Raw genomic sequence first — 22,913 nt, 5'->3', positions numbered from 1 at the left:
CGCCATCAGTACAGATACCAACACATCTTGACCTCCAAAGTCCATTTGATGTCACAAAGCTGTCCAGTACGTTAAAAATATCCTCTCATGTTGTCCTGGTTTCCAGTGGTTTGCAGAAGAAGATGTCTTCCTTAATTGACCCCCCATAAACGTAACGGACATATACCAGGAGCTGTGCCAGGCCCGCCACGTCTGTTGACTCATCCAGCTGTAACGCATATAATTCACTGGCTTGTATGCGAAGCAGTAATTGTTTAAAAACATCCCCTGCCATGTCACAGATGCGTCGTAAAACAGTGTTGTTTGATGAAGGCATTGTCTGTATAGTTTTTTGGGCCTTTTCCCCCAGTATTGTCCCAGCCATATCCACGGCAGCAGGAGGAATTAAGTCCTCCACAATAGTATGGGGCTTGCCTGTCCTAGCCACTTGGTAGCTCACCATATAAGATACTTCTAGCCCCTTCTTCTTCTTAATGGTATCAGTTGCTTTTATACATGTCTTACTCCTCGAAAGTCATCTTTATTCTCGCTCCAAAAACTCCCATGGCTTATTTTTTTTATTTACAACTGCGACCTGGCCAAGATAAAGCAAAGCAGTGCAAATCAAACAACAACACAGGGTTACACATGGAATAAACAAACATACATTCAACAACACAAAAAAAAGTATATATACAGTTTGTGCAAATGAGGTAAGATAAATGAGGTAAGATAAACGAGGTAAGGCAATAAATAGGCCATTAGTGGTGAAATAATTACAATTTATTTGAAACATTTGACATTGTGTTATTTTGCTAAACACCAGATGGTATAATTTTATTTTTGGCAGTGAAACGGAGGCTACTCAGGCGAGAAAAAAACCTCACCCAAATGTGTAGCCCCATTGGAAAATGTACTGTTTGAAAATGTACAGAAAAAAAAATGTGAATCACATTTTTATTTGGCGTACCCCCGTCGGCATTGCTACGCGTCACACAGTTTGGGAATACCTGGTCTACAGGAATTGATATATTGCCTAGACATTAATGACATCCTGTCTAAATGGACTGGAAGCTCAATGCAGACAGCAACTTTGGCTGTTTTGTTGGGCCATATAAAGCCTACTCAGATCATTATTAAAAGGCCCAGTGCAGTAAAAAATGTGTTTTAAAGTATGTGGATACCCCTTCAATTTTGTCGATACGGCTATTTCAGCCACACCCATTGCGGACAGGTGTGATGGAGCTTTGGCCTGCCTAGTGACATCATCCGACGGTAAATTAGTTAATAGACCAATAAGAAAGAAGTTCCAAACCTCTCTACCAATAACAGCTAGCTTTCAGTTTTCCCCTCCCCACTCCCAGACAGTCCTAGCAAAAAATCTTGCTTGAGAAATTGCTCTTTGCTAAGAAGCTAATTTTGTTTCTTTTTGACCATTTTAATTGAAAACAATCACAGTACAGTATGGAATTGTTAACCAGAAATGATTTGATATTGAGATAAAAACAGCTGCATTAGAACTTTAATACAGACAGAAATGAAACCCTTGGGTGTTGATCAATATGCATACTACCAGGCTCCACACTCTCATGCTGAAAGTTTGTTCTCGGAGGACTTGAGTACATACAAATTTACATTTGAAAAGCAATGCGCACTCCCATGCTACTGCATTTCCTTTGAACAATACAAACTAAACAAGATAACTACATAAAGCAAACGTGAGCTTGTAACTTCATAATTATCAGCTAGCTATATGTGAATCCTATTAATCTAGCCAGCCAGCTAGTTTTACATGTAAAAGTGACCTAAAACGAATGTTGTTAGGTCAGTAGCTGGCTAACGTTAGCTACAAATTCTTCATGGGTAGCTAGCGAGCAGCTAATTCTTCGTTAGCCAGCCTCTGGTCTATGCACACTACAGTGGATATTCTAGGCAGTTAAACATGCCAAAATTAACACAGTATGTATTTATTAACGTATCAACATAAAATATTGTATTCGGGTATATGCAATGCGAGTGGGCAACATTTCATTCCAAAGTCGGAGTTTGAGTTTATTTTATTTTTACAGGGACAGTGCATATTAATCAACGTTTCAGTAAAAGTGCCGGTTTTAGCCTTGATGATTTTCTCTCACCTCAGCTCAAAACTTGATGGCATTCAAGAAATGTTGATATGTATTTTATGTGGTTGCGTCATATTACGTTCATATTTCATTTGAAGCTTGCATCGGAGCATGCTTTGAAAAGTACGCATCTGAGAATTGGCCTCTGTTCTGCATACTTTGATTTGGACTCATGCTCCAACTGTTCCGTTCTGACGCAAATTGCATATTGAGATACAGCCCTTGTGTGAAATGGACACACTGACATGACTGATATAGAATCTTTTGAATCAACTTTATTGACAGAAGTGTTGTATAAGCAAACGTAGGAGGCCGAGTGTGTGTATATGAGGGTTGTGTGTGTGTGTGTGTGTGTGTGTGTGTGTGTGTGTGTGTGTGTATAGCAGGCCTCACCTTCTTGATGGTGGCGGTGTACTGGGCCAGCATGCTAGGGTCCATGCCGTCGATGTGTGTGACGAGCTCACACACCACGTCCGTGTTCAGAGAGCTGAGGAGTACCACAGGGGCGCCTGGTACCCCGGAGCCAGAACCCTGTCCACACACACACACACAGGGAGACAGACAGAAACAGTCAGAATCTTCATTTGACTAAGCAGCGTAGCATGGATAATTTACAACCACTGCAACGACTCATACGGTTAGCGCAATGCTTCAACCACCACAGCGTAGCGTTGCAACCACCACAGCGTAGCGTTGCAACCACCACAGCGTAGCGTTGCAACCACCACAGCGTAGCGTTGCAACCACCACAGCGTAGCGTTGCAACCACCACAGCGTAGCGTTGCAACCACCACAGCGTAGCGTTGCAACCAACACAGCGTAGCGTTGCAACCACCACAGCGTAGCGTTGCAACCACCACAGCGTAGCGTTGCAACCACCACAGCGTAGCGTTGCAACCACCACAGCGTAGCGTTGCAACCACCACAGCTAGGTTAATATGGACAAAGGTTAACACTGGAGTATCTTATTCACTGCAGCCAGGAACACTAGTCCCTTTTTCACAGCATGGCACAAAGACAAAAGAGCAAGCAAAACCAAAATGCAATTATCTTTGTTAGTGCAAGCACCTGTGAGGTAACAATAGAAGAGCATTGTAACTAAAGTGGCACCAGATGTGCAATATGGGCTCTGTTGGGGGTCTTTATGTTAATCTGAACACTGTAGATGGTAGTGCAGTATTCAATGTACACACGAGCCGTGTGTGTGTGCACGTCTCCCCCTCATACAAGCTAGAAGAGTAGCCAATATCCTCGCCCCCCTAATGATCTCGAACCAGAGACTCCCAGCTAGCCTGACATGCCACCCACTAGCAGTGAAACAAAACACAACAACCCTCCTCCTCCCTCCCCCCGCTCTCTCTTTCTCTCTATTAATACCACTAGGACATGGTTTCAGACTGAGCTACAACAAAACAACAGCTTTGTCGACATGGGCGAGAAGGCGGCGAGGCTTAGAAGATGTCTGTGCTTGCTCTCTCGCTGCGAGTGCTTGTTAGAGAAAATAAGCTGTAGACGTCTTAACAGAGCCGAGCAAAACGGGGGGGGTCTCTCTGTGAAAGGAGGCAGAGGGTGAAGGTCAGTTAGGGAGGTTAGCTACTGTACACAGACAGTGCTGAAGGAGTGTAGCGTACTGCTGTATCAGCTGCACTCTGCACTAATAGTGCGTGTGTGTGTGTGTGTGTGTGTGTGTGGCTATAGCAGTCAAGACTTGCTGTAGCACACTAATCTGCATGTCTGCTAATGCAAAGGAACAAGTATCAAAGGAACATAGACAACTTTACCTGTTAAGTTTTATAGACATGTCTTGTGTCAGTTTGATTAGCATGCCCCTGCAGCCTTTTTCATTAAAAGCACCAGAGAGAGCAATTATCTCGTAGACTGTAGAGCTCCTCAATAATGATGGCCCATATGATTTCTGCTTCTTAGGTGTAGAAATTAGACTACTTGACAGGCATTTTGAAACATGCTCCTAAATTGAGTCTCGCAAACATGGCAACCAAAACGTTCCGGTGAGTTTTGTTGAACTCGACTAGAAGTAGGATTTGTGACACATCATACGTTGGATGACCTAGAAGAGGCCTAAATCCTAGAAACATTATCTGTGGAGGTCTAATGCATGCCAGGCGGAGGGAAAAGCATGGCGTGTTATATTTGCTGGTGGAGGTGAGGTAGAAAGGTGGCGAGAAAGTTAGAGACAGTGAAATCCAAAGAGATGAGTGTACCTGACAGGCTGTGACAAAAAAACTGCTTTGGGGAGAGCGAGAGAGCAAGAGACCGAGAGACAGGATATTAGGCCACATGCTGAAGTCATCATAGAATGCAAGAGAACATTCACGTCAGACTAGAAAACAAGACATTTATCTTGAACCACAGCAGGCAAAGGCACTTTTACAACATTCCATCAAGCAAAGACAAACTGAGAAGCCATTTAGTTTCAAATTATTACAGTAGGAAACAAAAAATATATATATATTTTTAGAAACAGAGGACATTCAGAAGATGATCTTTGTAGAGAGGACGAGCAGCACAGAGCGTGATGTTTGGAGAGAAAGTGATGCGGAGAGGAGAGAAAGAGAGCACCCTTCTCCCTTAACACAGAAAATACAAAGTTTCCATTCTGAGGAAGCCTCAAAACTTGGTCCTCCACCCAGACTTTGGATGTGTGACTGTGTACACTGTGTCAGTGTGTTACGCTGTGCCATTACGTACACGCATGTATGCACACAAGTGTGTGTAACTTGTGTGTGTGTGTGTGTGTGTGTGTGTGAGCTCCCTGTGTGTGATAAGGCTGTAATTACAGTGGTGCGGGGCGTGGGCAGCAGAGGGATGGGGAAGAGGAAACAGAGGCCTGTGAGGGAGGAAGCATCTCTGTGAGAAGATAAGCCCTTGTGCACATTGAGTTGCTGCTTCCGTCCTGCTAGCCTCTGATGCTAATCCCGTCCTCATCCAGCCCTATGGGGATATAGCCGGTACACTATTCATCAGCTGGGGCTAGGCAATTACACTGGGCTGCCCACTGCACACGCATACAGACTGTGCTATATACACACAGACCAACAGAGAGAGAGGAGAGAGTATTAGAGGGATAGAGAGAGGGTGGGATACAGAGGGTGATGGGGATTGAAAGAGATGGAGATGGATCAGTGAGGACAGTAGGCATATAGGCCTTTTCCTGTTGGACTTCCATAGTGAACAGAAAAAGTCAGTCAGACACATTGTACTTACCAAAAGGAAACCTACGCTGAGACATTGGCCATTGTTAAATGTGTATATCCATTACTAATTGCCATGTCGTTAGCCTTTAGTTGCTTCAACCTTCCTGTGCACTAGTTGTATATGAATGTGCTCCCTACATGGAGACACTGTATAGAATGGTAGCAGTTGCACTCGCACAGTGGTTAGTTCACTCCTGGACAATGAGACTCGCATTCAAACAGGACTGAGCTATTACAATTCGCTCCGGTGCTGGCCACAAACAGGGGAGCCACAGGTGCAACTATTCAGCATGAGACATGACGTTGTCACTGACATACCCCGTCTGCTTTCGAAGCCATGTTAGTGTATCTGGCCTGATGGAAACGGTTAGCTGTGTGTGCGCGCGAGTGCATGGACAGCAGTTTGGTGTGCGTTTTGTGTGTGGCGAGTTGTGACAGTCAAGACGGAAGGACACAGACGCTCCAGCCAATGCCAACACTCCACACCAGCCTGTTGTGTTACCATAGGGAGATCACTGGTAGTGGGGAGGCCCTCTCTGGCATCCTCAGCGATTACATCTGGACATGGGCACAGAACGGGGCACGGGGCGGGTAAGGGGGCACTGGATATAAGAATAACTCAAGCTAGTATGGGATGTAAATAATATACATGACGACACAGTCCTTGGAGAGTGAAAAGACGTTGGGAGGGGAGGAAAGAAAAGGGGTACATGTCATGCGAGATGACATAATGGACCTGAAGGTCAATGTGACCCACTGCTTCTGCTATCAGGTTGTAAATCACAGCTGGCCTGGTACATTGTTGGCTGCCTCCATTCGGGATGCACTGTTTCAGTTTCAACGACTCGATATTCTGGACAAAAAAAAACCAGGACGAATGTAACTAAGGCTTGGAACGTCAATACAATCAAACTAGCAAGGGCAATGATCACAAGTCAGTCATAATGTGGATAATAGGCTCGCTTATCTATTTATGTAGAAAGCTAAAAACACAGAGCCTAACGTTAGCTAGACGGTTAGCATCTCTTGCATACGCAAATTCACTCTGGCTATCTACTCCGATTTCAGAGCACTCTCGTCTGAGTGTGCCAGAGTGCAGAATAACTGATGAATTTACGAAGGTGCAACACCTGCTGAATATGACCAGAATCAGTAAACGTAGGCAAAAAAAAGTAACAGTCAAGAATTCTCTAGGTAACATGTAAATAGTCAAACCAGCTCTGCTACAGCGAGTAAAATGGTCAGAGTGAGGTGTTCTCATTTGTGTCTGGAAGTAGCTCGCTAGCAAACTAGCCAACCGTAGCCAATTAGCTTGGGTGCTTGGTTGGGACAAGCATGCATTGGCAGGCAAGCTGCTGAAGGATGAGGAAGCAAAACTTCCCTATTGTTTATCAGAGCAATTTTGACGGCCTACTAGCTGAAAAAGTTTGAGAGGGTTAATCTAATGTTCCTTCGTTAGATTTTAGCTAATTTTGCTACGGCTAGCATTAGTTGTTGATCTTGTTGTTGTTGATGTGCATAAATGAGGGAGCGAGAGACTTTCTTTTCATGGTAGTTTGATCAATAAGACTGTAAAGTTCCCAAATGTAAGAGGGCTCCTGTGGTGTTTACATACTTGCATAATTCAATTCAGGTGTATTTTGTGGCTTTTGGAAAATGCTTTCTAATGATCTGAAGTCGCGCTGTTGCAACTGCCTGTAAACACACAGTCCAGTTCAAAGTGAATGATGGCAGGCCAGTGTGGCAAATGGCTTGTTTGTATAAAGGTCTAGTGTAGCTCTGACTGACTATAGCGCACCGGTCTCTGTATACTCAAGACAGATGTATTTACTGCAGTGTCTATTATTTGTCCAAACGCATGGCCACTTTCCCACTCGATATTGCGATAGCATTTTCACAAATGCCTTAGTATACACTACCGTTCAAAAGTTTGGGGTCACGTAGAAATGTCCTTGTTTTCCATGAAAACGTTCATGAAATGAGTTGCAAAATGAATAGGAAATATAGCCAAGACATTGACAAGGTTACAAATAATGATTTTTCATTGAAATAATAATTGTCCTTAAAAACTTTGCTTTCGTCAAATAATCCTCCAAAGAATACTCCATTTACAGCAATTACAGACTTTGGCATTCTAGTTGTCAATTTGTTGAGGTAATCTGATCGGATTTCACGCCATGCTTCCTGAAGCACCTCCCACAAGTTGGATTGGCTTGATGGGCACTTCTTACGGTCAAGCTGCTCCCACAACAGCTCAATAGGGTTGAGAGCCGGTGACTGTGCTGGCCACTCCATTATAGACAGTATACCAGCTGACTGGCTTTTCCCTAAATAGTTCTTGCATAGTTTGGAGCTGTGCTTTGGGTCATTGTCCTGTTGTAGGAGGAAATTAGCTCCAATTAAGGGCCGTCCACAGGGTATGGCATGGTGTTGCAAAATGGAGCGATAGCCTTCCTTCTTCAAGATCCCTTTTACCCTGTACAAATCTCCCACTTACCACCACCAAAGCACCCCCACCACCATCACATTGCCTCCACCATGCTTGACAGATGGCGCCAAGCACTCCTCCAGCATCTTTTCATATTTTCTGCGTCTCACAAATGTTCTTCTTTGTGATCCGGACACCTCAAACTTAGATTAGTCTATCCATAACACTTTTTTCCAATCTTCCTGTCCAGTGTCTGTTATTTTGCCCATCTTAATCTTTATTTTATTGGCCAGTCTGAGATGTGGCTTTTTCTTTGTAACTCTGCCTAGAAGACCAGCATCCCGGAGTTGCCTCTTCACTGTTGACATTGAGACTGGTGTTTTGGGGGTACTATTTAATGAAGCTGCCAGTTGAGTACTTGTGAGGAGTCTGTTTCTCAAAGTAGACACAATGTACTTGTCCTCTTGCTCAGTTGTGCACCGGGGCCTCCCACTCCTCTTTCTATTCTGGTTAGAGCCAGTTTGCACTGTTCTGAGAAGGGAGTAGTACAGAGCGTTGTATGAGATCTTCAGTTGCTTGGCAATTTCTCCCATAGAATAGCCTTAATTTCTCAGAACAAGAATAGACTGATGGATTTCAGAAGAAAGTTCTTTGTTTCTGGCCATTTTCAGCCGGTAATCAAACCTGCAAATGCTGATGCTCCAGATAATCAACTAGTCTAAAGAAGGCCAGTTTTATTGCTTCTTTACATCAGCACAAACAACAGTTTTCAGCTCTGCTAGCATAATTGCAAAAGGGTTTTCTAATGATCAATTAGCCTTTTGAAAATGATACACTTGGATTAGCTAACACAATGTGCCATTGGAACACAGGAGTGATGGTTGCTGATAATGGGCCTCCGTACACCTATGTAGATATTCCATTTTTAAAAATCTACCATTTACAGTTACAATAGTCATTTACAACATTAACAATGTCTACACTGTATTTCTGATCAATTTGATGTTATTTTAATGGACCAAAAAAAATTGTTTTTCTTTAAAAAACAAGGACATTTCTAATTGACCCCAAACAAGAATTTGTGGAAATGAACATATCAATGACCATATCTTTTAAAGTGTCATATTCTTCCTGGGGGTCTATTCAAACATATTTTAATAAGATTTCATGTTTCTAAAATGCTGTCAGTTCTGCTTTAAATGCAACAATGTTTCACACACAAGTTATTTTCAAAGAAATGGCTAACAACAGCAAGAGCGCTGCAATAAAAACACAGTTCCACTCACCAGATGATCATTTGAAACTTAACTTCTTGTTGAAAGTTACTCTTGAAAAGGGAGAAGCTAACAAATTAGCAACACCTTGTTAGATAACACCGGCTGCAAACTAGCAGACAACTAGCTAGCTAGACCATGGGAAAACTACTGCTATTGCGCAGTGACCTGTTGACCTTCAAGAAGGCAGAAGTTTCCATGCGTTTTTGTAAAAACGGTCCCTCTCATTAAGTCAAAATATGATTGGTTGAAAATGTTGCCCTAAAACAGTTGAATGGCAGATGCCTTTTATCTAGCTTCTGATGGTCTAGCCAATGGCTAACTTAGCTAGCTAGATTTATCTCCCCAGAGACCAGCAAAGACAAATCCTGATTGGATATTTTTTCCTCATTGTTAACCCTTTCCTTTCCAACAAAAAGTGAAGAGATTAAGTCAGAACATCATTGAAAATAATAATACAATTATCATTATTTTATAAATCCTTAGCCCTTCTCAGAAGACATAGAAGGCCCATTGTTCCCCACCGTGTTTGGGTTAGTAATAATTTGTAGTGTCTCTATCTGTCCTCAACATGTATTTTTTCACTCTTCTGAATGTCTAAAGAATCCAGATGTTGTTCTGAAATATGAACACAGAAATACTGGACATTTTGATCTCTTATTATGGTGGTGATTTGACAAAATTACAATCATGGTCTTGAATTGGACTCGCATTTTCTCTGGTCTCGGTCTTGACTCGGTCTCGAACCCCTTGTCCCCATCCCAGTCTCGGTCTTGACTCGGTCTCGACCCCCCTCCGGTCTTTTGTCTTGACTCTGACTCGATTTGCTCCCGTCTTGAATCAGACTCGCTTTAGGTGGACCTCAAACAGAACACTGCACTATACCATAGTGGACTACTGCTAGCTACTAGTGCTAGGTGTCCTACTGACCGGCAGCTCTGTACTTACAAGTCCATTGGGGTCCCTGGGGTAGCCTGCTTTAATGGAGGGGCGTGACTGGGACGGGGCAGGGTGAGGACGGGAGCTGTATTGATGCCGGGGTAGGTGATACTCATGATGGGGGAAATAAGGCTATATGGAAGGATGAAGAAGGAGAATGGTTAAAGCGCACAACATGAGGATTGTATGAGGGATCATTCACACACATATATCTGAGGTAACCCTAGAGCTGTGAAGGATCCTTTTTGTTTAGAGAGGAGGGTCTGCACTGTAACATTTAAAAATGAGGTGACGTGAGTAAATGGACCTGTATTGTGATGTGCACTGAGGTAGCTGTGCAGTTACATTAACAAAACAGACGTAAGTAACCGTCACTTTAACAGAGCATGGATTGCTGTCGTACCTTTGTCCATAGACTGCTTACAGGGTAAGAAACATTTAATTTATAATTTGGGTGAACTATCCCTTTAATTCGTGTGTCTCCAAAGGAAAACGGAGGTAATTTCAACTGCACTGTGATTCTCTTCATACTAAGGTGTACTGAAGTACCTTGAACAAAACTTTGGTACTCTACCGTATACTAAATGAATGTGTTCTGAGCTACGTTCAGGTGCGGTCAGTTGCTGCTGTGTTGTGTTGACGTCTCACCCGGGTGTAGAAGGGGTGCTGCGGGGCGGGCATGCTGTAGTAACTGCTGTGGGGCTGGGAGGGCACTAGCCCTGGGGGGTGTAGGGAGCCAGTGAAGGAGCCCGTGGGGGAGCAGGCGGCCGAGTGCTGGCCGAAGGCAGAAGAGGCGCGGGCTGGGACGTCCTGCAGGGGCAGCGTGGGATAGGTCACTCCTCCAATGTGCATCTGCTCCCTGGCAGCACGAACATCTACAGGGAGAGAGGGAGAATGGGGGGGGGAGGCGACAAGTTAGGGGGAAAGATGGTAACAGGACTAGATAAGGAGAGAGATAGAGAGAGGGAGGGAGTGGGTGGAGAGACAGAAAGACATCATGAAGAGAGAGAGGGAGAGGAGGAAGGGAGAGAAGAGCGGGGGAGCGAAAAGGAGACATTTCATCTCTGATGCTGATGTAGATCACGTCTTGGCTCCGACTATAAAGAGACTTTAGATCCACCCACTCAGAAACAGATTCAACCAAACATATTTGATCGTTCTCAGCGGGTTCACATAGAGAGGTTCTGCGGAGAGAATGCAAATCAAATGCCACGTACATGGATAAACTTTCATTGTGTGATTGAGTGCACTTGAGGGAGCAGGGTGGAAAATAACACATTGTTAAAGTTATTGGCTTTACTGAAAATAGACAACATTAATTCAAACTCTCACTTTTGCCAAGAAAACTGTCTTTTTTTCTGCAGATAAATTGCATTTGAACCGTCTTATAATACAGAGTGGGGTAAGTGGCCAGGTAAGAAACAGGCACCAAAATGTCTCGGTCATAAGAGTGCATGTTGTTGAATGATGGGTTGAGTAGAGACCCAATCCGGCAGTAAGGGAGCACAATGGAGGCCTTATGAGTGAGTGAGTCAGCCTGGTAAGTGAGTGAGTGGGTATCACTGACCACTGTGCCCACTGGCTGGCTGCAGGACACTGGAAACAGGACTGGATGACTGGCCAGGGAGGGACAGGGGCATTGGTCACCTTCCAAAGCTCGCTCGCTCGCTCACACACACACACACACACACACACACACACACACACACACACACACACACACACACACACACACAGAGTCTCCTTTATTAGTGACGTCAGGCCTTTGAGTTGGATAGCTGACCGACTGTTGTCTTTGGCTGCATTTAAATGTGTTTGGTTTGCAGATCAATGAGTAAGTAACAATTTAGCTAATTACACAAATATATTGACAGAACACTTACAGTGCCTTCAGGAAGTATTGAATTATTCCTAATATTGTTGTGTTACAGCCTGAATTCAAAATGCATTACATCAACAACAAAAATTCTCTCACCCATCTGCACCCCACAATGACAAACTGAAAACATGCTTCAATAGACATGTTTGCCTGTAAAATGAAATACAGAAATATCCTATTTACATAAGTATTACCACGTCAAGGGGTATGAATACTTTCTGAAGGCACTGCACATTGATTTCAGTAAATGGCATGTTTACAAAGAGAGTCTCAAGAGTAGAAATGATAACATGGGATCAGTTTTTCCTTTTAGATCATAATGAATAATAGTATATGGACAGGTGGGGACTGATCCTAGGTCAGCACTCCTACTCTGAGATGTTTCGTGAATACGGGCCTAGGTCTTTGAGCTGAGTGAGGTTGACAAACTGAGTGTAATGACCATTAGAATAGTGATGCTTGTGTGTAAATATACGGACCTGCGATGATCTCCCGGAGTTTGGGGTCCAGGTTGACGGTGCAGGGGAGGAACATCTCCACGTCGCGTGCCGTGAGGACGGGCGTCCTAGAGGACAGGAACACCTCGAAGCTACGGATGTCCCCGTCGATCTCCAGCAGGGGCTCTATGTCTTTGGTGGTGGGGATGTTTTTGGAGATTCTAGAGGAGAGGAAGCGAGAGTGAAAGAAGAAATAGGAGGAAGGACTGTTGAACATGCTAAAGATGACACAATGAGATATTTCGTCTATCTCTAGTAGAGGCCCCGCAACAGTCATCGCTGCTCTTGCTGTTCCGGCATCATGAAAAGCGAGAGATAAGTCAATTTAGTTTGGTGACTCATAGCTCCAGTTTGTTATCTGGGTCTGACAGCAGAGGAAACATAAGGAGATGACTATCAGAGGTTTGCTGCTCAGACTCATTTAGAAGCTCAAATGGGAGTGTTCTGCAAACGAGGATGTTCAATCTTTGTTCGTAGCCTCGAAGTAAATGTACACTTGAGTGTACAAAACACTACATGAATTTGACAGACTGACCAGGTGAATCCACTTCAAATCAGTGTAGATGAAGGGGAGGAGATGGGTTAAAGAAGGATTTTTAAACCTCTAGACAATTGAGACATGGGTTGTGCATGTGTGCCAGTCAGAGGGTGAAAGGGCAAAACAAAAGATTGAAGTGCCTTTGAACAGGGTATGGTAGGTGCCAGGCGCACCGGTTTGTGTTAAGAACTGCAACGCTGCTGGGTTTTTCCACACTCAACAGTTTCCCGTGTGTATCAAGAATGGAACCACCCAAAAGGACATCCAGCCAACTTGACAACTGTGGGAAGCGTTGGCGTCAACATGGACCAGTATCCCTGTTGAATGCCCCAACGAATTGAGGCTCTTCTGAAGATAAAAGGGGGGCGGTGTGCAACTCCATGTTGGGAAGGTGTTCCAAATGTTTGACATACTCCTTGTATATTTATGGTAGATGACCCAACTGCACTATTCCACCCAACCACCAGAAAATGGTATCAGAAACATTTTTCATACTTTGCCATTTTTGCTTTTCTTGTTGGAAAAGTTATTCAACCACTGCAAGTAGCACATTATGAATGCATTCTGAGGCATGAAGTCATGTTTCCATCATCCGTGTAGGCGTCAGCCTTATCAGCTGAATGAGCAGATTTCTCGAGAACAAACATTTTGCCTGTCAATTTTCATCTCGCCATCTTTGTCTGTGTGTCTCTTAAGCTGTGGGAATGCACAAGCTGGGTTTGGAGGGTATTTCCCATTGTTTCGCCCCAAAAATGGATCGGGCAGAGGTTGGTCTTTCTGCAGTTGGATTAGCCACTTACCACACCATTGTGCTAAACTAACTGAAGGTAGGCTGGTCTGGGCCCAGCCTTGCTGCTGCTGTTTGCTAATCACGTTACTAAGGGCCGAATCTGCTCAATTTGCGGAGGGAAAATCTTGACACAATTGAAGCTCTACCTTAATGCCCAGCTGAGCTAGATCTGCTTGGTAAACAGACCGGGGTTAAGACCTTGTTGTTGTTGTACACAGGCAGGAATGAACGAACGAACGAACGCATGCACGCACACACACAGTAGGCTAAATGCCGTAACAGAATCAGTGCCCTCTGCACCTACTGACACGCAAGCCACAAGCACGTGACTCAGTGACCTCAGTACGGAGACGAGTAATGATTTACTCAAGCAAGTGTTCTGGTTAGCTGTGCTACTCCACAATTGACCTGGTAGAACCCAAAAGGGTTCTTCAAAGGGTTCTCCCATGGGGGAGCCGAAGAACCTTTTTAGGTTCTAGATGGAACCTTTTTTCTAAGAGTGTAAGCAGTGCACATACCTGTAGTTATGTGAAATAAGTAAGGAATAACCAATGAACACCCCCCAATAAGAGCCCACATTGATACCTGGAAATAACTTAAAGGGTTAGGTAGTATATACACTTTACCACATGTAACATATGGATTTGCATTAGTAGGCTTATACGCAACAAAAGTCCCAATGCAAAGTTACACTCCACTTTTCTATTTTTCAAGTTATTACTTAAAACTGATTTCTGAAGTCATCCCGGAAATAACAAGCCAGCTTATTCCCTATAATGTAAACTCCAACAGAAAGAAAAAAAAAATGTATAACTTAAAATGAAACCAAATCGATTGCACTTATGACTACTGGTTTCAATGTAATTTTCTGCTAACTTTACAAGCCAACTAGCCTGCTAACTTTAGCCCTACTAGCCTGCTAACATTGCGTTAGAATGTAAATACATGCTAGTGTGGCTAATAGCTAACGTTAGCCAGCTGGAACTAGCTAGGTAGCACCGGTACTCCATATGATGTTGAGAAATAGTGCATTGTGGGTAGTTCCTTAGATATCCAGGAATAAGGTAATAAATATATAAAAACGCTAAAACATAACTATGTTTGTAGTTATAGGTAACCAGATACCAGATCGGTATCCAGGCTGTATCACATCCCGCCGTGATTAGGGGGTCCCACAGGGCGGCGCACAATTGGCTCAGCATCGTCCGTGTTTGACCGGGGTAGGCCGTCATTGTAAATAAGAATTTGTTTGAACTGACTTGCCTAGTTAAATAAAAGGTTAAATAAAATAGAAAATGTAACATAACATTTTTGTTTTTTAAAATCGCAACTACAACTAAGTTTTTGACCATACTGTGTTGTTACTTTGGTGAGTAAAAACTCCTGCTTTCTATCCTTTAAGGCATCAGCCCCAAAAACTTTTTGTTGTAGTTAGCCATAGTAGTGGAGTGCTGACACATAGGGTAGCGTCTGAGTCTAGCCCAAGAGGAAGTGCAGGCAGGGTGTGAAGCAGGTGGGTGAGAAAGAAGAGGAGAGCAGAACAGCTGTGCTCCGCTGGACAATGCCCCTCACTGTGCTCCATCACAACCATCTAACCAAAGGGTCAGTGCGGGCTGAAGGGAGGGACAGATGGCCATGCTAATAGTCAACTGACCTCTCACACGAGGGCCATTAGGTGGTTGCTTGTTTTTTCTGTCTGCCATGAAGTACACATACACAAAACAGACACATCACCGCTCAGACACTCTCACTAACAAAACAGTCTCAAATGCACAAAACACACCAAAAACACCCAATTACACCTGGGAGGGTCAGTGACGATGGGGATTTCCATAGATGGTTAGACTCATGGTAGTGAGGGAATGTGATTTTGATTCCGTTTCCCACGCGCTGTATTATCCCGCGCCGAGAGCCTTGTGCTGTTCCAGCAGTCCAGCTGGGCTCTGTTTATTTGTGTGCACAGACGCAGACCAACAGGAGCCAGTGAGACACACACACACACACACACTAGTGCAGAACTGAGGGGACTTCCTCCAGCTCTTGCAGTGTCTACACAGAGCACACTCCTCCACTGCCGAAGAGGAATCTTAAGTGATGCTTTGTCTTTCCTAAGAAAAGATGGACCGCATGGACTAAGTAAAGGCATCCATCGCTGTGGCACAGAGACCCCATTCCTAGCATTTACACCACACCGTCCCATCCGAACCTTCTGCTGGCAGCCACCAGTCAGCCGCAAAGGACTGAGTCATCCAAACATCATCCCTCTTAATAATAGTGCCCTTGTTCTGATAATAGCATGGGTCAGGAGAATCACACATGATTGGCATGGGTTTATTACCCGGTGGAACACCATCCAACACGTTTGACCATCTACTGTACTGTGGCACATGGAGCGTTTTTTATTTATTTTTTAAGTGCCTCCGAACGTGCCAATAGGACACGTCAAGAGACAGATTGTGAGTAAATTGAGGAAGAATGGTTGGCCATGGCATCAAGTAATTGACGTTCATTGCTTCTGACACTGGTGGAGGGAGACAGGAGGGGCTTTGTCCGATTGCTATCAGTCCATCTTTCGTGAGACTGACAAGCTGGAGGACTGCGCTGTGGCGAGATCGGAAGCCGCCGCGTTACTTTTAAAAGGCCGGAGACAGAAATAAAGCATGTCAGGAATCCTGCAGCCGGTTCCACACAATAGCCCCATTGATGGGGTCTTGCATTGCAAGCACAGGCTCTTATACGCTATCTGTTGCAGCGTCTAGCGCTTGGGAGGTTTCTGGGCTCTTCCAAATGCTAATCGGTCCAAAAACTGACTCGACAAGCCTTTCTTCTCCTCCAACACTCCCACATACTGCAGCTGACTGGAAAGAGCAGAATTCTCCCTCTATTCCTCCCCGCTCTCCTACCTCTGCAGGCGCTGAATGTTTCACTTGACAATGCTTACATCCACCCTCTGTGTGTGGACGGTGTGCAGATGCCCCACAATGAGGCTCTGAGCATTTCCATAAAGGGGCCCGGAGAGAAGGGAAATGCCAACACACATTTGTTTTCAGAGGGCCATAAAGAGAATCAATGCTTGGCGGTGAAAAGAACAACAGCGGTCCGTCACAATGGCGAGCCCGGGCCTTGGCGCGTTCCTCAGGCCGACGGGCAGGTGGGCGAACTCGAAGAGGCTCTCTAACCAACGAATGGACTGGCTGGCGCGTGGCCTCGCAGCGTCAACACTCCAGAGTGGGAGGATTATTGTGCTAGAGGAGTCTGCCAATCCCTCGTCTACCTGAAAACGAGAGCAAATTATGTTTTCACTTGAGACGCCGCCATGTTTCCATTTACTTAAACCGTCGTGTTTCTTTGGCCTAATTGGGTTGCATCTTCTCTCCGCTATGCCAGCGGACATTGAAACGCAACTTTGCTTTTCGTATACAACCGTGGCAAAGTTTAAGCCTGCAATTGCCATTCCTATGTATTAAGCCAGGCCTTTGTATCTAAAACGGACCGCAGAGAAATGCAGCGTAATGGGAAACATACCACTCTGATAAAAACGCTGCAGCCTCAGTATGGCCTCTCAGAAATGGGGTTGGGATTCAGAGTTTCTCCGAAATGATTCAACTCATCTGTACACAAACCTACCCGTTCCAGACCCCAAAAACCTTAGCTGAACCCTTCATTCAAGGGAGCTAAACTCAACTCCTAACAAACCTTATACAGGATATTAGAAAACTAGGCCCAGTTTGATGATTTATGTGATAGGGAGCGTTCTGAACTCCAGTCCACTGCCGAGTGTGGCTAAACGGTAATAGAATGAGGCATTCCTGACATGAATTGAGCAGAGCAGTCGGTCACCGCGGGTGTTTGATGTGTGTCGGGGTTGAGACAGTATATGAGAAGTCAAACAAGTGATTCATGTAATCCTTCCAGGTAAATAAAGTTTGCTATTTTCTGGCAAAAACATGAAAACAGCCCCGACCAGTAATCCTTTACTTAACTTTATTGAGGAGGAGATACCTCAGACATAGGATGACCTGGCGAAGAGACAGACAGAGTAATAAACAGAGGGAGAGAAAGAGAGGCAGTTCTATTTGGAGATGACCACAGATTCATTTCTGCAACTCGCCTCGATTCGCCTTCCTGTCTGGGAACGGGAGAAAGAGGAGTGGCCAGCTAAGAGCAGGATTCTTAAGAAAGCTCTTAAGAAAGTTCTTTGGAACAGAGAGCTTCCAAGTTTTTAAGAACTTGTCATTCAAGAACTCGGTACCAGATAAAGCTGATAAATCCTTAAGCTATACAGTAGCTGCATAACTATGCTCAGAATAAGAAGCCGCTTTTAAGCGGCGATGGGAAAAGACACCCAATTTCTTTTTTTTTTGACATTGATCGGATCAAGGGATTTCCAGAAAAGGAGTTCCCAGAAGAGTTGCCATTTTCACACACAGGCTTTGCTCGCCACACACTTCCTTTATCTCTAGTGACCATCCTTTCCTCTATGCTGGCTTGACCCTATTTGACCTTTGTGGCCCTGGGTGGCACATCAAAGCTAGAGGGGGTTCAGTGTGCCCTAGGCCCTGTGACTGGTGACGAGCAACACTGTCCACTTTAAAGGTCACCGATGACCCCTCGCAGCCCAGCGCTGCTATTTATAATACCCCTGCCACCTTCTCCTCTATACGGCACAATAGAGAGGGAGGGAGATCACTGATATGTCCACAGGAGGAACATCCAGAAAGACAGAGGCCAGCCTAAACATGCTCACTCACCCACACAAATGCTTATGGGCTCAACCACACTAGCATACAAAGTGTAGTGTAGTCAAAGTCTAGTCACAGATAAAACCAAGCACAAAATCTGAGCAGTCTGTTGCCTTATATTCTGATTATGGAGTTTAGTCTTTGATAGTCTATCCTTGATTTACAACATTTTAGATCACGTGGATGTTATCCCTGCTTCAATCTGAAAACAGTCTGGTTTTCCTGTTTCAAAGTGTTTAATCCTTCAAATTCAACTTCGGCTTATGAAATAATGAAAGGGCTCTAAGTAGATTTGCTGAGAAGGAATGCTACGTAACAGACTGCTTTTCCATCACATGGCTATTATCCACCAGAGTATGTGGTAGTGGTAGGGAAACCTCTGTGTTGTGGACACACCTCAACACAGAGGCTGGGCCCGTGGACATCGGCCACAGTTCCGTACTAAATTGCATTTTTTGAATTTTCTATCACATTTTCTTCCATAGACTCTGTGGCCATTTTGTTTACTCTGCGGGAGCCTGGTGAAGCTCGTCTATCTCCTGCTGATTCATCCCTTAGTCACGACGGTCCAACACCTGAGAGATGTACGTAACTAACACACCCACCCAGGCCCTGGTGCTTCTCCCATCTTCACACACACAACAGATGGGTGGGCCACTGGATAAACATGTCCATATGAGAGGCGAAGGCAGAATGAAGCATCACCACCTGGACTGCCCAACACTCTCAGGCCGCCTAAGAGAAAACTACCAGGTGGACACTCGACCACAGCAATAACCAGGGCGTAGGCCATTAAAGTAGTCACCGCTGATACACCCACAACCTTTCCGTTCAGCACTGGTAGACAAACTCTGGGATTCACTTTCAAATCATGAAATGTAGCCACACTTCCCTGTCGTTGCCGGATACTATGGTGCTGTGTCAATGTGCCAACAATCCTGGTTTATGAGGACACCTGGCATTGACAAGGGGTATTCACATCAGCCACAATTGTAGTCCTGTAGACCTCATAATAGTCCTGTATAGGAGGTCCCTCCACCCTCTCCGCTCCATCTCTGCTATCTGGAGGGCGTACGGTTTGTCACAGACACTGTGTGGACTCAATAAAGAGCTCCCTATCAGAGATAGACCACACTCTATTGGGAAATAGATGGCTTTCCAGCAGCTTTATAATTTATAGTGCTTTAGGGCCTCTTGGAAAATAACGAAGGCACTATTGAATTACAAGTTTACTCCTTTCACCAAAATGCCTCCTGCAGGATTTAGCTCAGGGACAATGGGCTCCCTCTGAGGGGAAAGGCGACAGGGAGAAAAACATCTTTCTACTGTTAGCAGTGCAATCGAGATTTTACAGACAAGTCGTGTACGTGATGGAACTACAGCATTAACAATGGTGCATAGAGGGAGGGAAGCAAAGGGACTTCATTCAAAAGGCAGTAAAGTTCAAAAGTGTTCCAGGAAAAAAAAAGCTAATCTCCTTTTGTGGCCAAGTATTTAGAAGCTTATTAGGATTTTACATAAAGAGAATCGCACACATGCGCTTTTATCTCAACACGTAATTGCGGCAAAATTACAATAATTGTCCCAATTAAAGTAATCCAGAATGAACAGTATGTCATCTTGATGTTTCAGTACTTGGGAGAAGAGGCTTCCTAATTAGCCTAAATTGCCTTGCACATATTCATTTCAAGTGTCATTAGTTGTAAGTTTTGAGGCGCTCAAGAGAATCGCTGGAAAGCCTGGATCCGGGCACGTCTCTGAGAGGTCAATTGTTCACTGGTTGAACGCAGTAGCGGAGGATTGTGACAGCGGCAGGTTGAGCGAGAGCAGAGTGGCAGAGAATGGAAGAGAGCTTCAGAGTTAAATCCCTTCCTGTTAAAAGACAGCCAGGACCCAGGGACAGCATAGTAGTGGAGACTGAGGCCTCTGACTAAGCAATAACCCCTATATGGAAGTTTAAGAACTGGGATGTTGTAATCTAAATTCACTGAATGAGTAAAACCAATTTTCCTATGTGAAATATACTGAATAAAAATGTAAACGCAGTATGTAAATGGTTGGCCCTGTATTTCATGAGCTGAAATAAAATATCCCAGAAATGCTTCATACGTACAAAAAGCTTATTTCCCTCAAAATTTGTGCACAAATTTGGTTTCATCCCTGTTAGTGAGCATTTCTCCTTTGTCAAGATAATCCAGCCACCTGACAGGTGTGATATATCAAGAAACTGATTAAACAGCATGATCATTACACAGGTGTACCTTGTGCTGGGGACAAAAGGCCACTCGAAAATGTGCAGTTTTGTCACACAACACAATGCAACAGATGTGTCAAGTTGAGGGAGCGTGCAATAGGCATGCTGACCGCAGAAATGTCCATCAGATCTGTTGCCAGAAAATGGAATGTTCCTTTCTCTACCATAAGCCACCAACATCGTTTTAGAGAATTCAGCAGTATGTCCAACCGGCCTCACAACCGCACACCACGTGTAACCAGGACAGGCCAGGACCTCCACATCCGGCTTCTTCACCTGCGGAGGTCAGACAGTTTTTCCTGTGGGAAAAAACTATTTATGATTGGCTGGGCCTGGCTCCCCAGTGGGTGGGACTGGATCCCAAGTGGGTGGGCCTATGCCGTCCCAGGCCCACCCATTGCTGCACCCCTGCCCAGACATGTGAAATCCATAGATTAGGTTCAAATAAATGAATTCTAATCGACTGATTTCCTTCTATGAACCCTTAACAGTAAAATCTTTGAAATTGTTGATTGTTGCGTCTATATTTTTGCTCAGTATATTTAGAAATCAAACCAGAAAAGGATTGAAACATGCTCTCAGTGCAAGAGAACTGTTTGTTTTGCCTCAATTCAAAAACTGAATACAGCGTTTGATTGAATTGTGTGGTGTCGTGAAACAGAACGAGCCAGGGAAAGACATATGGACGAAAGCTATACAGAGTAGTTAAGAAAAGTGTTTTTTGGTGCTTGACACGCATTCCTGGCCTTCTGTTTCCTGTGAGAGGCTGTATGTGTGTGTGTGTGTGTGTGTGTGTGTGTGTGTGTGTGTGTGTGTGAACGTGCCTCGCTCGCGTCTCGGGGTCTGATTAATTACAGTGATCCTCAGAGGAGTGGGGGGGTGACATATGTTCCCGCGTCGCACCGCTCCTCTCCTCTGTGAGAGCTTGGAGGTGTGTGAGAGGTGTGTGTGTGGAAGGGGGGGGATACTACAGGGTTATCCTGGCACAGACCGGGCACCAGATGTCAGAGCAGATCCAGGACCAAGGCTCTGGCTCGAAGGACCGACCAACCAACACTTTTTGCGCTAAAAATCCGGTTGGAGCTCCCGAAATAGACTCCCTTAGGATCTGACTGGGCTCAAACTTCCCCACAGATCACGGCTACCGACAGCCGGAAATCTTTACTCGTGTTCTTTTGTGATCGCCAAAATAGTTTCCATTTGCTGCTTTCCGGAAGCTTTTTTTTTTCTTTTTTTTTGGTGCGATGCTGAACATAACATACCACTCTGGGGTACTGATCTGAAGATATGTATTCCTGATCTGAAACAACAACTACAGAAGCCAGCAGCTGTTATTCATCCTCATAACGACCAGAGGGAGCCCGATCTGCGTCTCCTTTAAAAACTGAAATGAAAAGGCTGCATAGAACATTGCACCACAACTCACAGACTCTCGTTCAATTTGAGTTCAAAAGAACAATGATCCACCATCTCCATTCGAACAGTAAATCTGACAGCTATAAATACCGGCGCTCTCAAAAACACTTTTCATTTTGTTTGCGTTTCAATTTCCGTAAGTGCGTTAGGCAGGCCCTGCACACTGGCTTGCCACCCAAGGAGTCATTTGTTTACGTGTTCCCTTCAGAACAAGTGAGACAAACACGTTGGTCCGGTCATGTGTGGCTGTGGTTTTGGGGCCAATGTCCCCAATTCCCCCGCAGGATAATGCCATCTTTTGTTTCACACACTTTCCCCTACTTTTTCTACATTAAAAAGATTGCTTGGTGGAGCTGGCCTTACTGTTAACAAAACATTTTTTAAATGGCTGATGTTATTAGACAGATTAGGCACATTCTGCAGCAGATTAGACTGCTTGGCCCACTTTGGCAACGGGAATAATCGGGTGTACCTCTCACTGTGCTCCGCCAATGGCATCACGCTTCTGGGATGAATGTTGCTAAAAATAGCTTTTGGCCATTTTTGACAGCCTGTTTGTGTGATATCAAGAAGTCAGTTTTGTCCCCTTGTTCTTTCTTTTAAGAAGTCAAGAGGCACATGCAACATTTATAGTTGGAGGGACAGTGTGACAGTTTCACAGAACATTACAAATATGACTAGGCTATATAGCAAATATACTAATAGGACTGTAAAATACTACTAATATCACAAATTCACTGTCTTCCAAGTACATGCTGTGCTCTGTGGCTTATATAGCCTGCAATAAACCTTACGGAGTGAGAGTACTTATGCCAGAGATGTGGAAGGACAGTTGGCCT

General features: G+C 44.5%; 1 protein-coding gene across 6 annotated transcripts in view; it reads right to left on the bottom strand.

Moving 5' to 3' along the window:
- The window catches only part of kidins220a (kinase D-interacting substrate 220a), an 87,520-nt gene that overhangs the window by 12,759 nt on the left and 51,848 nt on the right, over positions 1 to 22,913 (bottom strand). For 5 of the 6 annotated variants that reach the window (XM_042325540.1, XM_042325541.1, XM_042325538.1 and 2 more), the window contains 4 exons: positions 12,317 to 12,495; positions 10,607 to 10,833; positions 9,968 to 10,090; positions 2,496 to 2,633 (listed from right to left, as the gene is read on the bottom strand). In XM_042325540.1, coding sequence (XP_042181474.1) covers positions 2,496 to 2,633; positions 9,968 to 10,090; positions 10,607 to 10,833; positions 12,317 to 12,495 — 667 coding nt within the window. The remainder of the gene's footprint in view (positions 1 to 2,495; positions 2,634 to 9,967; positions 10,091 to 10,606; positions 10,834 to 12,316; positions 12,496 to 22,913) is intronic. The other variant, XM_042325542.1, reaches the window with a different exon arrangement.

This window comes from Oncorhynchus tshawytscha, linkage group LG08, assembly GCF_018296145.1.
Source record: "Oncorhynchus tshawytscha isolate Ot180627B linkage group LG08, Otsh_v2.0, whole genome shotgun sequence".
In the NCBI taxonomy this organism is placed as follows: Eukaryota; Metazoa; Chordata; class Actinopteri; order Salmoniformes; family Salmonidae; genus Oncorhynchus; species Oncorhynchus tshawytscha.
This window is presented reverse-complemented; position numbering and strand designations above follow the sequence as displayed.